Below are 17,636 nucleotides of genomic sequence, written 5' to 3' on the forward strand. Positions count from 1 at the left end.
GAAATGAACGGGTTCATGGCAATTGAAACAACGAAGTTTGCCTTTGTTGAACCTAAACTTCTTTTCTGCATTCATGTCCCAGTTACTTTTGCTTGTCTTCTTGGAAAAATGTTTAGCTCTGAACACTGCCATAGTAATTTGCCATGTTATGTCCGTTTATTCAACATCTTCAGGATGAATTTGGTCCAAATCAGCAAATGACAATTGAGGGGCCAGCTCACCCGCTACAAAATCATTATAACAATTGACAAGACCAGTTGCAAGGGCCAAATTCTCGTCATTTTCTTTGGGAACTGGAATTGAAGCAGGAGCGGAAGCGGGAACTGGAACACGTGTTTTTGAAGAAGAAGCAACTTACGGATAAAATACTAGAGACTGAACGCTTTGCATGTATGGTGTAGCATATGATGATGATTGAGAAGCAGCAAGTGGTTGAATTTGAGGATTAGTGAAGGATGAAAAAGCATTGTTTGATTGAATCCCGAGATTGGCAGAAGAATATGAGTTAACATGATTGATCTCTCTTTATCTGTCATCCAGATCACAAACTTTAATGATGGCCATGAGTTCAGCCAAACTAAGGAGATTAAGATTCTTCGTTTTCTTGATGACAGCAACATTCATATCCCATGCCTTTGGGAGAGAATTAAGCAACTTCTTGTTAACCTCTGATCTTGGCACTGAAACCCCAGCTGAACTCATTTCAGTGGCGAGTGTCATAAAGCGTTGCAATTGAACTTCCAAAGTTTCTCCAAGAATGTGATTAAACATATTGAATTTCTGTCTCAGCATGTCTTGACGACTTTGTTTCATATCCTCATTCCCTTCATATACTTCAATCCAAGCTTCCCACAGAGCCTTTGCTGAAGTGTATTCTCTAAATCCTTTTGGAATCTCTGGGGATAGTGCCATTGTGAGGGTAGCTAGTGCTATTTCTTGCTCTTCAATCTTCTCAAAGTCTTCATCGGTGTAATGCTCAATCGGTTTCTCAACAACTGTTTCATCTTCGAGTGTTGTGGTGATACGAATTGGTCCTCTTAAAATGCTTCTCCAAATTTTGATGTCTTTCATTCTGATATACTTCTCTATGCGGTATTTCATTATGGAAATCCATCAGCAGATAATAGTCTAGGAATGCGTGAGGTGCTACCCATGATAGCATCCAGTTCTTGATAAGTAAATGTGGTTTGAGATTCCATTTTGTTTTGTTTTTCTGAGATGATCAAACAGACAATCTAACAAGAAAAATACTAAAATTTAAAATACTCAAATAACAACTTGAGAGAGTTCACGGCCGCAAAAGTGGTTTCGGCCGTACAAGGGGATTACGGCTGTACAAAGGACTACAGCCGTACACGTGAACCGTACATAGTCAAGGTTTTTACGGCTAATGATCTTGAATGGTTTACGGCCGTACACATGAATACGGCCGTACAATCTTCAACTAATTTCGACCGTACACACGAAAAACGCTTGAATTCCAAGTAAATTATGATCTAATGGCTTTGAATGTTGATTAAAAGCAGATATCCAATTAGTAATCTCGAATTATCCTAAAAAATGATGAAATAAGTCTGGCCGTCCACACGAAGATCCAAAAACTTTTGAAAAGTTCAAAGAGTTTAAACATAAAGTCGAGAATCAATTAGAAAGGAAGATAAAGATGCTCCAATCTGATAGAGGCGAAGAGTATCTTAGCAGCGAGTTCCACGACTATCTTAAATAATGTGGAATTTTTTCACAATTGAATCCTCCTAGGACACCACAACTTAATGGTGTGGCTTGAGGCGCAATCGAACCTTGTTAGACATGGTTCGTTCCATGATGAGTTAAGATTCTCTTCACATTTCTACCTGGGTATGCCTTAGAGATAGCCGCCCATATCCTTAATATCTTCCCTACCAAGAAGGTTGTCAAAAAACCTCACGAGATGTGGACAGGGAAAGTTCACTCGTTAGCACAAATCAATGTTTGGGGTTGTGAAGCTTTTTTTTTTCATACGAGAGACTCATGACAAGCTAGAACCTAGAAGTGAGAGACGTATTTTCATTGGCTACCCATAAAAGTCCTTTGGAGATTTGTTCTAAGACCTAGTGAGAAAGTGGTCTTTGTAGCACGAAGATGAGTCTTTCATAAGAGAGAGCTCATAGGCAAAGAGGACAGTGGGAGTACAATTAACCTTGAAGAGATTCAAGAGTCAACCGATGAAGGAACCTTAGAAGATACTAGCGCACAACCAGAGGATGAGACTCCTATTAACCCATTGACAATTCGTTGCCTCTTCGACGTTATAGTAGAGTTAGCATGCCACCAACATTCTATTGTTTCCATATAATGTCATATGGTGATACGTTTATCAGTGATCAAACACTGGTAAATTTGGATGAGCCATCTAACTACATAGAATCGATGGTAGGCCCTGAGGCTACCAAGTGGAAAGAGGCATCGGACATCAAGAAGATGGCAATGTATGACAACCAAGTTTGGAATTTTGTTGATCAAGAACCTGGTCGAAAGACAGTTGGTTGGAAATGGATCCTCAAGAAGAAGACCGACATCTATGGAAATGTACACACTTTCAAGGCTCTTCTGATTGCAAAGGGCTTTAATCAAAACCCATGATTGTTTATGATGAGACCTTCTCACCAGTAGCTAAGATAAAGTCTATCAGAATAATGGTTGCCATAGTTTCCTTTTATGATTAAGAAATATCATAGACGGATGTCAAAACCACTTTCCTTAATGGGAAGTTTCCTGAAGATGCTTACATGAGTCAGCCAAAGGGTTTTATATATGTAAAGTATCCTAATAGAGTGTGTAAGCTTGAGAAATCCATTTATGGATTGAAACAAGCGTCTCGTAGCTGGAATCTTAGCTTCGATGAGTGTATGTCATGGCTTGTGGGAGTATAGTTACCTTTCTAGTATTGTAAGTTGATGACATACTCCTTATAGGAAACGACATGCCAACTTTGTAAGAAGTAAAGTCTTGGCTTGGAATGTGTTTTTCTATGAAGGATGTAGGAGAGGCAACCTATACTCTTGGGATAAACCTCTTAAGTGATAGAAAAGACTAATTGGTCTTAGTTAAAGTACGTATTTGGATAAGTTACTAAAACGTTCTAGTATGGAGAATTCCAAGAAAGGAGAGCTACCTATCCAGAGTAATATTAAGTTATCTAACATCCATAAAATTCGAGCCAATTTAAAAATTTTTAAATCATTTAAAACCATTCAGTTATTACAATTTGTTTTCAAAATATTTAAATATCAGAGTTCCCAGAAATCATAATCATCAGTCGAGGAAGTGTACGGTCACGCCTTCGCCTACCGGCGGTCATCCGCTGAATCTGAAACAATAAACTGAAACTGTCAGCTCAAAGGCTTAGTGAGTTACCCCCAAAATACCAACGCCATACCGACAGAACCATATCATATAAACATATAAGAAACATAACAACTATGCATCTCGAGTCCACAGTGTGACTGGTCTGCCCGCCCCGGGCCTTCAGTCCACCTAGTCCACCCTCTGAGTCTACAATATGACTAGACCGCCCGCACCGAGCCTTCAGTCTGTCTGACCCACTCTTCGAGCCTCGACACGTTTGGCCGTACTCTCGGGGACTTCAGCCTATCCAGACCGCTCGTCGGGCCTTCGCCTTGACTAGGTGCCCTCATGGGCTTGCAGTCTATCCGGCCCGCCCTGGGTATGCTGGCCTAATACACGAAGCAGGACCCGCCTCAACCCAACCCCCATACCAATCAAACAATCATGTGCACATAAATATCATACGCTAGCATGTATGTAACAGATAATCATACCGATCTAACAAATCACTAACACATCAACCATCCTATAACCAGGATACCGACCTAACCGATCACTAAACATAACATCATCCTATATACCAGGATACCGACCTAAAACAGGTCACTAACATAATACCATCCTAACTACCAGGATGCAGATCTAGCAGATCAATAAACATAACAAGCGAATACCCATATACAAATCCGATAAAGGGCCGACCTTGGTGCCTTAGACCCTGTTGATATAGTGAGAATAACTCACCTCGCAATGCCGATCTGAACTGAATAAACGAACTCCCGAACTGCTATCTCATCGGAAATCCCGAACTATCACATAATAAATACCAAGTCATTACACGACATAACAATCTTGACTAAGGGGTCCACACAATCCATCATGTCCATTCTCTTTATTGGGCCAAAGCCCAATGCCAATTCCATAACCTTGAAACTCCTTATGCGAAGCCCATTATTGGCCCAATTTAACAAATTGGGCCCAAATCCCTAATTTGGCCAAATTCCAAGATCCATTATCAACACTTGGCCCAAAACATAATATTCATAAAGTCCAGCAAAGGCCCAAATTCAACTAGTCCACAAACAGCCCAAAACCCGAAGCCCAATTGCCAAAGGCCCAACAGAGGACGTACGCGGGACGTACTCCTCTGGTACGCAGGGCGTACCCGTCCTGATGTTGACTACCATCGGGGTGGTTGACCCAGTACACTGGTCGTACTGGATTTACACTGGGCGTACACTAGGTTTCACCAAAACCCTAATAAGTGCTTAATGGCTTAAGCACTTAAGCCCAAACTCCAGATCCATCTACCAAATGTGCCATAGGACTATAAAGTCTCGAACTTTATCACTTTGGACATCGATAAAGTTATTACCACATAGTCTTAATCCATTAAGATCTTGCTACTTCGTGCATGAGACAAATCTAGCTATTGGGACACCATTTTTATCACTTAGGACCTCTTCCAAGGTCTGAAAGGACAACTCATTTCATCCAAATCATAACATGCACCCTTTAGGGACTTTGGCAACAAAAATGCTTCCATAAAGCGAAAATGACTAGATCCATCTCATACAAGTGCAAAGTTCCAAGCTTTTTATCTTCTGGAGCTTCTAGGGCACAAACCAACTTCAGATCTACAAGGTTGATCTTTTTCTCCAACTCCTTGATGCAACACCTTCTTCTTAAAACACTCAAGAACACTCAAAAAGCTCAAACACTCAAGGAAATGGCTAGAGTTTGGGAAAACAACTCTAAGCAGTGGAGGCTGGGGTAAGGGAGGGTTTTGTGCTCATAATGATGCTTATATAGCCCCCAAACGCTAAATATTAGGGTTTCCTTCTACCATGAGTACGCCCAGCGTACTAGGGCGTGCCTAGTACGCTCAGCGTACCCTTATGTACGCGCAACGTACTCCTCCGGATCCCAATAATTGCAATTTAGCCCTTAGACTTTCATGGCTTCACCCTTTTATCCCCAGGGACTATAAATGACAAATCTTGGAATGTTACAACTCTCCCCCACTTAAACTAGGCTTCATCCTCGAAGCCTGCTGCGGCGAACAATTTTGGATAATGCTCCCGCATCTTGGACTCTGGCTCCCATGTCTACTCGGATCCTTTCCGATGCCGCCACTGGTCTCCCTACATAGTTCAAGTGCTCTCCGGCCTGAACACCACCCAACGATACAACTGCCTACTCATCCAATATGCGCCTTTGCAGCTGCCGATTGTGAAAAGTGATGGGATCCAACCGAATCTTTTTAAAAGGTTTATCCTACATGCCCCTTTGCCATCCTAACAAAAATCCTGATGATCCAAAGTATTTGAAACCCAAATTCCCCTATTCCTGAAGCGAACCCTTTGTGCTGACAGGATAATGCGTCCTTCAGCTCCCAAAATATCATACATAATCAATCCACCAATAAACACGAACACTCATGCCTGGCCGAATCAGCCTCGGGCTAGAATACCAGCCATGCCTACGACGGGTCCAATCGTCCCTAGGATGGAATAACCTAGATTGGAATACCTCTATGAACATAACTCGAGTCTACTCATAACTTGTGATCCAAGGATCTATCCTTACGTCTCATCCACAATCCTCTGATTCGTCACAACCGAGTGCAACTCCCCCAAATCTCAACAATACATCCAATCCGAACGCACTCCTACCAGAGACATAACCAACACAATCTCTATGCCCACAACCTATGACTGGAATACCCTTACATGGTCCTCAACATAGGTCTGGATTGCCTATGAGCCCACAACATGAGTCTGGTATGCCTTCTCCGGCCCTCAGCTCATGACTGGAATGCTCCCGATAACCTATCGACACCGCTGTCGTCACTTCAGATGTCCAACACTCCATACTGGAGGTACTCACCTCCTCCATTTACCAAGAAGGCCTAATCAATGTCCTTCACAACACCAACAAGTGTCACAGTGCTGAAACCTCACCCTATACTATCCACTTGCAGACAAGTTGCTACCCCATAACACATATATACTCAGAACCTGATCATATAACTAACAAAACCCATACAAAGTCTTCAGCATACTCCATCAGCATGTTCATTACTTGGGGACAGACCTTCTGATTGCTATAGCATAGCAGCATACTCAATACCCGCACATAGATTTACAAACACATACAGAGTCTTCAACATGACTGGACCGCCTCACCAGGACTTTAGTCTATCTGGACCAGTCTCAGAACCTTCAACATATCTGGACCGCCTCTCTGGGCCTTCATCCTGTCTGGACCGTTCTCCGAGCCTTCGGTCTGACTGATACGCCCTACTGGCCTTCAGTCTATCCGGACCGGTCTATATTTTTGAGCATCTCCCTAGACCACCCCTCCTGGTGAACTCTCCCATGCAGACTGTTCTCACCCTCTTGGGGTCCCGAACTTTTGATCCATTCAGTGGAATCTAACCCCGACCTAACCCTATGCCTCATGCCTATCGTCCATCCTCTCAGAAAACCGTGGTTTGTTCCCTGACCTGTGTATCTACCACATACGCTAAGTAACCCACACACTCGTGCTGACTGCACTGTCAAACCTTGGCATCTAACAGAACCCTCAATGGCTGATGCTTCATATGAAAATCCCCAATTCTCCCCCACTTGGGACACTATCTACTACCTACTGGCGGCGAAACCAGAATACAACTAAACCATCTACAACCCCTCGATACTAAACTCCTCTAACCCTCCTATGTTCTAATGTCTCATTCTGAAAGAGGTGGAAAAGTTCACAATATAATCATAATAGTAAGATAAGAGATGGAAATGTACCCGCAGCAGCATCTGGCGCTCTCCTGACCTCCTCTGCCATAAGCTGGAAGGCACGTCCCTGAGCCCTCGGAGGCTCTGCTCTACCCTGACCCGCGGCAGTAGTCCTCAATGTAATAAGTTGTGGACAGTTGGCCTTCATATGACCAACCTGATGACAGTGATAACAAATCCTCATGTCCTGAACCGGGGCCAACTGGCGACAATCCCTCGCATAGTGCCCCTTCTTTCCGCACTTGCGGCACGCACCACCGGACTTACAAACTCCGGTATGACCCGTGCCGCACTTCTCACAAGTGCGGCCGCTCTAACCTCTAGCCCTAGAATCAGCGGTCTTGGATCGCTTTGGTGTCGGCTGCGACTGCATCGGGGCCTGCCTCTGCTCTCGCAATTGTAACTCAATCTCTAGCTCCTGTCGCCTAGCATCCTCCTGTAAATCCAGTAACGTATCACATCGCTAGGTAGCAACTAACTGTCTAATGTCATTCTTGAGAATGCTCAGATATCGTGTCATCTGAGCTTGCTCAGAAGCAATCTTCGGGAAAAACATCGCCCTCTCAGTGAATATACGGGTGATCTCCATCACCGACTCCGTATCTTGATTCAACTCCAATAACTCCTGAGCTAGCTGCTCACGCTCGACCCGTGGAATGTAGCCGGAGCGGAACATCTCCCTAAACGATCCCAAGAAACTTCAGCTCTCCGCTCATGCGAATAAGACCATGTCATCAACCTCCACTAGTCCTTCGCCCCGGACCTCAACATGTTCGGGGAACACCTGACCTTCTGGTCAGTCGGGCAGGAACATGTGAAAAAGCACCCCTCGATATTCGATAGCCACCTCATAGACCCAAACAGCTCCGGAATCTGTTCCTGGACAATCTCGACCACCTCCTCACGAATGATCTAACTGACTGGATCCTCTGTCAATGCTGATCCATCCTGACTGATGACGTCGGGTGCTGCCGGGGCACCCTGATCGTCCTGCCTTGATCCCGATCCGGATCCCATCACAAAATGCCTCGTGACCACCATACTAAAAATATAATAGGAATATATCAGGCAAATCACACAACGACGGGGAACCTAACCCCAACCACACCCTAGGGGTTGTGACTTCCTTGCTACGCGTATGGGTCCTGTGCTTTAGTAGTACGGGCCCATACTACCTTCCACACCTACCCATATTTGTCTCAAGTATCACCAAAACACCCTAACAATATACATAAAGATAGGGAGTGCTCAATCCTCACTCCTAGAGGAATGCTAAATATCTCCTGACTGGCCTCCCAGCCTTTCACGACCCACCCTACCACCAACTGTCACACGACCCTCCATTGGTGCCAGATAACTATTGCATGAATACAATCACATGCCGCACGGACTAAACAATCTTAGGCTAAAAGATATAATCCCACAACGGTTGGACTCAGACAACACCTGCGTAGTAGGACCAAACCCCTTACTCTAAGACCATTTAACCCCTGTAGCATGTGACTTGGAGTATTCACCCCATAGTTATTTCACACACGAAAGAGTCATGAAATAGTCAATGAGGTACTCTACATAAGATAAGGAATCAAAGGTCATGAAATTCTATCATACGGTTCCTAAGGATCCCTATCTTATCACTAGCATGCTGTTCTAACATATCACAATATCAAATAAATGTATGGTATTTTGACGTCTACTTACTGGCTCCGGCTGATCGTACACTTGAATCCTCTATTATTATTTTTGAAAACCATTTGAAAATCATTTTGAATTTCTTTTCCTTGTTTTGAGACTGGATTCACACGAGTGTTCCTCCAATTCACTCAAACCAAGGCTCTGATACCAACTTGTAGCATCCATAAAATCCGAGCCAATTTAAAACTTTTTAAATCATTTAAAACCATTCAGTTATTACAATTTGTTTTCAAAATAGTTTAAACATCAGAGTTCCCAGAAATCATAATCATCAATCGAGGAAGTGTACGGTCACGCCTTCGCCTTCCCGCGGTCATCCGCTGAACCTGAAACAATAAACTGAAACTGTAAGCTTGAAGGCTTAGTGAGTTATCCCCAAAATACCAACGCCATACTGATATAACCATATCATATAAACATATAAGAAAATAGAACAACCATGCATCTCGAGTCCACAGTGTGACTGGTCCGCCCGCACCGGGCCTTCAGTCCACCTGGTCCACCCTCTGAGTCTACAGTATGACTGGACCGCCCGCACCGGGCCTTCGGTCTGTCTGGCCCACTATCCGAGCCTCAACACATCTGGACCGCCCTCTCGGGGCCTTCAGCCTATCCGGACCGCTCGCCGGGCCTTCGGCCTGACTAGGTGCCCTCCTGGGCCTGCAGTCTATCCGGTCCGCCCTGGGTATTTGTCCTACATCACGAAGCAGGACCCGCCTCAACCCAACCCCATACCAATCAAAAAATCATGTACACGTAAATATCATACGCTAGCATGAATGTAACAGAAAATCATACCCATCTAACAGATCACTAACACAACAACCATCCTATAACCAGGATACCGACCTAACCGGTCACTAACATAACATCAGCCTATACACAAGGATACCGACCTAAATTAGGTCACTAACATAATAAGTGCTTAATGGCTTCTAGGGCACAAACCAACTTTTTATCGTTTAGAACATCAGCCCTAGTACGCTGGGCGTACTCATGGTAGAAGGAAACCCTAATATTTAGCGTTTGGGGGCTATATAAGCATCATTATGAGCACAAAACCCTCCCTTACCCCAGCCTCCACTGCTTAGAGTTGTTTTCCCAAACTCTAGCCATTTCCTTGAGTGTTTGAGCTTTTTGAGTGTTCTTGAGTGTTTTAAGAAGAAGGTGTTGCATCAAGGAGTTGGAGAAAAAGACCAACCTTGTAGATCTGAAGTTGGTTTGTGCCCTAGAAGCTCCAGAAGATAAAAAGCGTGGATTTACACTGGGTATCACCAAAAACCTAATAAGTGCTTAATGGCTTAAGCACTTAAGCCCAAACTCCTGATCCATCGACCAAATGTGCCATAGGACTATAAACTCTCGAACTTTATCACTTTGGACGTCCAGAAAGTTCTTAACACATGGTATTAATCCATTAATATCTTCCTACTTCATGCATGAGACAAATCTAGCTATTGGGACACCATTTTTATCACTTAGGACCTCTTCCAAGGTCTGAAAGGACAACTCATTTCATCCAAATCATAACATGCACCCTTTAGGGACTTTGGCAACAAAAATGCTTCCATAAAGCTAAAATGACTAGATCCATCTCATACAAGTGCAAAGTTCCAAGCTTTTTATCTTCTGGAGCTTCTAGGGCACAAACCAACTTCAGATCTACAAGCTTGATCTTCTTCTCCAACTCCTTGATGCAACACCTTCTTCTTAAAACACTCAAGAACACTCAAAAAGCTCAAACACTTAAGGAAATCTCTAGGGTTTGGGGAAAACGACTCTAAGCAGTGGAGGCTGGGGTAAGGGAGGGTTTTGTGCTCATAATGATGCTTATATAGCCCCCAAACCCTAAATATTAGAGTTTCCTTCTGCCATGAGTGTGCCCGACGTACACAAGTGTACGCCCAGCGTACTAGGGCGCGCCTAGTACGCTCAGCGTACCCTTATGTACGCGCATCGTACTCCTGCTGATCCCAATAATTGCAATTTAGCCCTTAGATTTTCAGGGCTTCACCCTTCTATCCATAGAGACTATAAATGACAAATCTTGGGATGTTACAAGTTGAGTAAGACTTAAAGCCCTAGTACAAATGAAGAGATAGCGACAATGAGTTGAGTCCCATATGCTTCGGCTATAGGATCAATCATGTATGCTATGACATGTACTCGTCCTGATGTTTTGCTTGCTTTAAGCATGGTCAGTCGCTTTCAGGGAAATCCTGGCAGAGATCATTGCATAGTCGGAAAGAACATTCTCAAGTATATGTGAAGGACAAAGGATATGGTTCTAGTCCTCAATGGTAGTGATATGTTGAGAGTGACTGGTATAGTGTCGCCAACTTTCCATTCTTAATCTGGTTGGGTGTTTCTGTTAAATGGAGGAGTAGTTACTTGGAAAAGTTCCAAGCAGGACACGATGGCTGATTCTATTTGTGAATCAGAGTACATAGCAGCAAGTGAAGAATCAAAGGAAGTGGCTTGGTTGAAGAACTTTATCGGCAATCTCGGAGTAGTTCCAACCATTCAGGAGCCAATGGAACTTTTCTGCGATAATGAAGGAGCAGTTGCTTTGACCACAGAACGGAGAGATCATGGTAAATCAATAAATATTGAAAAAAAGTAGCATTATATCATACATAGAGTGAAGGTCATTTCATAGTAAAGAGAGTTTCATTAGAAGACAATCCTGCAGATCATCTCACAAAGTCCCTAAGTAGGATTAAGCATAGTCAACATGCTAGGAGCATTGGTTTGAGAGATGACATTAGTTTTAGTAGTTAGATGTTTAGTTTGAAACTTGTAACATAATAAATGTAATTTATTGATTAATAGAGATTATTGATAATTTTGTTATTGTATTTGTCAATTATTTATTCTTATGTTTTGTTTTGCATGTTTTACTTCCTGGATAATTTGATTATTCGAAGCTCCATAGTCGCTCATACTTTAGGAAGTAAGTAGTGAATGAAGACTGTTATGAATTGGATGTTAGATTGTCTAAGGAGTTTAGACATAGGAATTGTGTTGCTACAACATCCATGAGTACTTAGAAAATGGAGATTTGAGTATTGGATAAACCCAAGCTCAAAGAATTACTTCATGGATTATATCACAAGTAATTTTTGTTGGATTAGGTGTGTAAGCCAATAACTAAATTAGAATAATCTTGAATTATTAGAAAGTTCCTATTGGTTTGCTCTTATAACCAGAAATAGCTAGAAATGATACTAGGAGAAAGAGAGATAAATAATCTGTTAATATATTATGTGATTAATATTTTAAATAGAAATAGATAATTAATATGTTAATTTATTATGTAATAAACAAATTAACATGAGATAAATTGTTATATAATTGATTTGTTAATTTATACGATTAATAAATTAATAAGAAATCAATTAGAATTAATTAATTATTAATCAGAATTAATCTGGAATTAATTTGGGATTAATTGGAATTAATTAAAGGTACAAGCGGTGATTTGTAATTCTTCAATAGTTGAACAAAAGGAAACAATTCTAGAATCATCCAAGGGGTGGACGGGTTTGAGAGCCTTCTTAAGGTTTCTAGAAGCCTCCTAGATGCATATAAGGAAAGGATTTGAATATGGATTAACTCTATTATTTAATTATTCAAATCTTGCCTTGGCCCTAAGTTACTTAAACTATAAATAGAACCCCTTATAGCCTCAATTTTGTTCATGCTCTTCCCATAAGGCTTAGGAATGAAAATAATACCTCTTTTCTCTCTATCCTCTTCATTCTACAACTTCTAGGGTTTTGGGTGTGAGCCATTAGAGGCACGAGATTTCTGGCGTTTGCTTTCCATGTTTTTCAAGAAGGAGATTGAAGTGATTTGATTACTACAACAAATCAAAGGTATGCAACCCTAATTATTCTGTTTGATTATACTAGGGATTCATTAGGTTCTAAGTTAAATTTATTGTTCATAGCATGTTACATTCAAAATGTTAAAGACATAGATCCTTTAAGTTGCATGCGCCCTCAAATGTTAAGTGAAATTCCGCAAGCACATAGTTAATGTAATCTATTAAAACCCATCAGTAGTATTAAAGCCATTATTCTCATTGATCTTGCAAAAAGTTGAATAGATCAAAATTAGGTTTTATACAAACTATACCCTAATGGATACATTTTCGAAAATTGCTTGGGTTCTTGAAACCCTAGCCTCCACCCTTAGGTTTTTCGATTTTACAAAGGGTTTTAGAAACCCTAGCCTCCTCCGTATTTGTGATTACTTAGAGGGAAGTTAGGATTTCCTTGTTTGATAATTATTTATTTAATTAGTTAAAATAGAATAATTAAAATTGGATAACCCCAATACCCTTATTTTTTGAAAATTTAGTACGGATTGAATTAGGATTAAATTTAAATTATTTGATTAATAGTTAATAGTAAATAATTATTTAATCTTCATGAGATTTAAAATAATTTGGTTAAATGTTAATTAAAAGATAAAGTTTAAATCCTAATTGGTTTAGTTTTAAATTAAGTTAATATTTTTATTAATTTTGAAAATTTAAATTAAACCTAGTATTTTAGAAAAAATTTAAAATATACCTTATATGTATTATTAAATGTTAATTGCTATATGTATAATACTAAGTCAGTCATATTGCTAGGATGCCTCATTCACGAAGCTAGACTCTAAGGGGGCATAAGGAAACTGCCTATAAATGGTAATTGAATGGATGTCACCTCTCACCCACCGCTTCCTTGTTTGGTGGAGGGTCGTTAGTAGAACGCATCTGATAAGAAATTAACATCATTAAAAGTCTAATGCCATTAAAGTATTAGAACTATTTTTAAAATCCCACTCTTAGTTACTTAAGGAAAAATTTGAAAAGTATGTTAATCCATTAAAACACACATCATGCTTTAGATGTCATTAGTGGAGTGTGTATGGTTAACCAAAACACTAATAGGGAATATAAAGAGATATGATGGACATATTGAAAATTATCATTATTGATGGAGCGTGTGTGGTTAACCGGCACATCAATGGGAGATGGTAAATGACATCAAGGTTGTTAAGCAGGTTTGCATGGTTATATAAATCTCATTTGTGATCCTCGGCATCCCAAACACAAAAGTGAGTGCATTATCCGAGATTAAACATGACATTGATAAGAATCAATGAATCTCAAAAGATCTAGGAGTTTCATAAAATTAGAATTGGTAAAAGCCTTACCTACCTAAAATAGATTCGAATTTGATTGCGGCATCCCTCTCATAACGTCACATTTTCCTCAAGATAAGAGATACGAAACTACTCAATCCCTATTGGAAGGTAAACTTCAAGATGGAAACTTTGTATGTATGCAAGTTCTTAAAAGACATCGTACATTGACAGGTTGGATAGATTGGGTGTCATGTTCCTAAGGAAGCAAGCCATTGATTTGGTTCTTTTGCTTCCAAAGTCATATGATCAGTTAATTGAAAAATTTTATATGAGGAATATCGATGTGACCCTAGTTGATCTGACCCAAATGTTGATTGTTGTTGAAGCAGAAATTCTTAAGAACACATCTAAAGCAGAGATGCTTATTGAGTCTAATTTCAAGGTTTCCATGGACATTGACAATTGTGACAATGGTGGTCCAAAAAAGATTTCTCTTCCCAATGGAAAGGGTTCATTCAAGATCAAATCTTTTGATCGTATGGTAAAGAGAAAAGGCTAATTCTGGGATCGTTCGATGTGTTGACCCCAAAGAGTCCATTTCTTTTTACTACCAATAGAAGAGACATTGGAAACGAAGCTACCCAAAATACCTGAAAGATCTTAAAGATAGTAAAAGTCAATTTGTGTGACTCTACTTCAGGTACATCTATTATCCGAGTCCATTGTTTTATAGGTTCCTAATCATATATTCTTAATACATGAAGTGATGATCACATTTTGATAGTATTAAATGATGTAAGAGAAAGAGGGAAGCTTAAGCAAGGTGAGCTAAATCTGATCATGAGAAATGGAATTTAGTCAGATGGTTTGAAGATCAGGGTTTGGATCTACTACTAAGGAGTTGGAATAATTTAATAGATAGTATTACTCTTAGGAGATGTCTAGAAACATAGTTTTTCATTTAATGCATTGTAAGGACAATTTCTAATTTTTCGTTTATTTTTAAATAAAGTGAAATTTTTGTTTATCTGGTTGCCTTAGTTTATATTTCCTTGCAAATGGAATTTATGAAAGTGTTGGTTACATTTGTAAGAAAAGTAATATTAATTATGGATTTTATTCTTATAATATCGTGTGTAGTATTGTCATAATTGACCAAGTGAAAAGAAATCTCATCACCAACTAGACAGATACTTGGTGTTGTAAAATTCACATTGTATAGTGTATGAGAATCTTGTTCATTGGAAAATTATAACTAATTCATTGTTCACATGTTTATGTGATTCAAGTGAAGGACTAATGGATCTAATACATATTGATATGGACTACTCAGATCCACCACAAAGGACAATCATTCTATTCTTCATGATTTACTAATGTTTCAGTAAATATGGTTGTTTTTATAATATTAAGCATAATTCTAATACTTTGAAAAAGATTCAAAGAGTAGCAGAACAAATAAAAGAATCGATTAGGCAGAAAGATAAAAGTTTCTCCAATCTGAAAGGAAAAAAGAGATACTTTATCATCATGTTTCATGATCATCTTAATGATTATGGAACTCTATCACAATTCATCCTCAAAGAACATCTTATTGCAATTGTATGACTAAGAAGAGGAGCCGGATATTGTTGACCCGGTTTAATCAAGAGATGAGTCATACATTGTTTCTAATCAAGTTTTAGAGCCATGCTCTCGTTACTACAAATCTATCTTAAAACTTATTTCATACTAAGTAGGTTAACAACACCTCGTGAAATGAGGAGTAATAATGTTTTCTTACTGTAACATCCTAATCTTCAGGTATGATTTTAAAGCTTTATATTTATATTTTCAGGGCAACTCGATGAGTTGGAAGGCTCCAACTCTTTGTGTAGAGTTTTTAAGCCCGCGTATCTTTCAATGTCTACTCGACGAGTTGGAAGGTACCAACTCGACACATTGAAGGCTGGACATGAAAACCCTAATTTTTAGGATTTGCACCCTATTTAAAGGTCATAAGTCTCATTGTTAGCCTCCCTCATCGTCCCCTCAGTCCAAAGAAAACCCTAATCGTGCGTCTTTCCCCATTTTGAGTGTGTGTGAGCTTAAAGAGTATTCTTAGTTACTTTTCTTGAAGGAGCTTGAAGTTGGTGGTGCAAAGTTGAAGGGAGAAGCTTTAGATCCAAGATTTTCAGTGTTTTTGCAGCCACTTGGAGGTATAAATTCGTTATCTTTATCATCCCTTTTTCTAGATCTCTTCTTTTGAAAGTTATGGCCATTATTAGCTTATTTTGGGACCATTCTTGGCTTTGCGCATGTTATGAAGCCATGGTTTCAGATCTGGATATCTCAAGGCCCCTATGGCCTTAATATTGCTAACTTTATCAAGTCTTGGCCCTCCTTCATGCCCTAGGTCCCTTGATAAGCCTTATTTGAGTGTTTTCTCCCTCTTGATGCCATGCATGGACGTAAAGCTAGCAACTTTACGTGGTATTTCAGTCCTATGGGACTAGATCGATAGTTTGGGGCTTTGGTTTCGCTTGGAAGTGTGTGAATACATTAAGGCTAGGAAAAATCGACGAGTTGCTCTGCCAACTCGACGAGTTGGTTTGGGTTTTCTTGCTTTCTGGATGCTGAAGAACTCGACTTGTTGCTCTGGTAACTTGTCGAGTTGCTTTGGTAAATCAACGAGTTGCCTCGAGCTTTTCACGATTTTCTGAGACATGAAGGAACTCACCGAATCAGAAGATGCACTCGACGAGTTGGGTCAACATGGACTGTTGACCTTGATAGTTGACTTTGACTTGACTATGGTTGACCAAGTTTGAATTTTGAGGGTATTTATGGATTTTAATGAAGTAGTCATTGGTGATTGTATGTAGTTGAGTCGGAGCTATGAGTTGGGATTGATATTACCGGTTCAACACAACATGTGTGGTGAGTTTTCCTCATTATACTTAGGGGTCGAAGGCACCAAGGCCAGCCCATTGGATTGATATCCTAGTAGTTATTGATATGCTGAGTATGAGTAAGATATGCATGCTAGTTTGATATGCTAGTCTGGTAGATCTGTATGACTACGTGTGATACTGTCTAATTATCTATATGTGTATTTTTCTGTTACATGTCGACATGTTGTGTGGGTTAGGTTGAGGTTGTACTGCTCTGTGGTGTAGTCAACAAACCCTGGGTTATGCCAAATATGAGCTCAGGACCAGGGAGGGCATGCGAGACTCATACTGAGGACTCATGAGCATTCCAGAGACGAGCTGAGGGCCGGGTAGGGCATGCCAGACTCGTACCATGGGCTAATCTTTTGTATTCCAGTCCAGGGATTAAGGGACAAGCCTGACATAAGCTGTGGGCCCAAGGGGCAAGCCAGACTTATGTTGTAGGCTCGGGAGCAATCCATACATGAGTTGTGGGCCCGATATGCAAGCCAGAATTATGTTGTGGGCTCGGGGGTAATCCAGCCTGTAAAGCTGTGGACCAATTACATGTTGTTATTATGTGTAGTATTTCTTATGCATCAGTATTTTGGGGGAACTCACTAAGCTTCTGGCTTACAGTTGTGTATTTTGTTTCAGGTACATCAGATGATCGCGGGAAGGCGAAGGCTTGATCGTGTGCCTCCTAATATTTTATGTTATGACTTTTGGGATTTCTCTGATGTTAAACTATTTTGAAAATAATTTG

At 40.3% G+C, this 17,636-nt stretch overlaps 1 protein-coding gene across 1 annotated transcript; it reads right to left on the reverse strand.

Annotated features, from left to right (window-relative positions):
• Nucleotides 1-525: 525 nt before the first annotated feature.
• Nucleotides 526-1,101, reverse strand: LOC145131880 (uncharacterized). The gene has a single exon (XM_079066522.1). It carries the CDS (start codon nucleotides 1,099-1,101, stop codon nucleotides 526-528), a length of 576 nt encoding a protein of 191 aa, XP_078922648.1.
• Nucleotides 1,102-17,636: the final 16,535 nt, after the last annotated feature.

Source organism: Lactuca virosa, chromosome 8 (genome assembly GCF_052849685.1).
Source record: "Lactuca virosa cultivar CGN04683 chromosome 8, Lactuca_virosa_CGN04683_v6, whole genome shotgun sequence".
Lineage (NCBI taxonomy): Eukaryota > Viridiplantae > Streptophyta > Magnoliopsida > Asterales > Asteraceae > Lactuca > Lactuca virosa.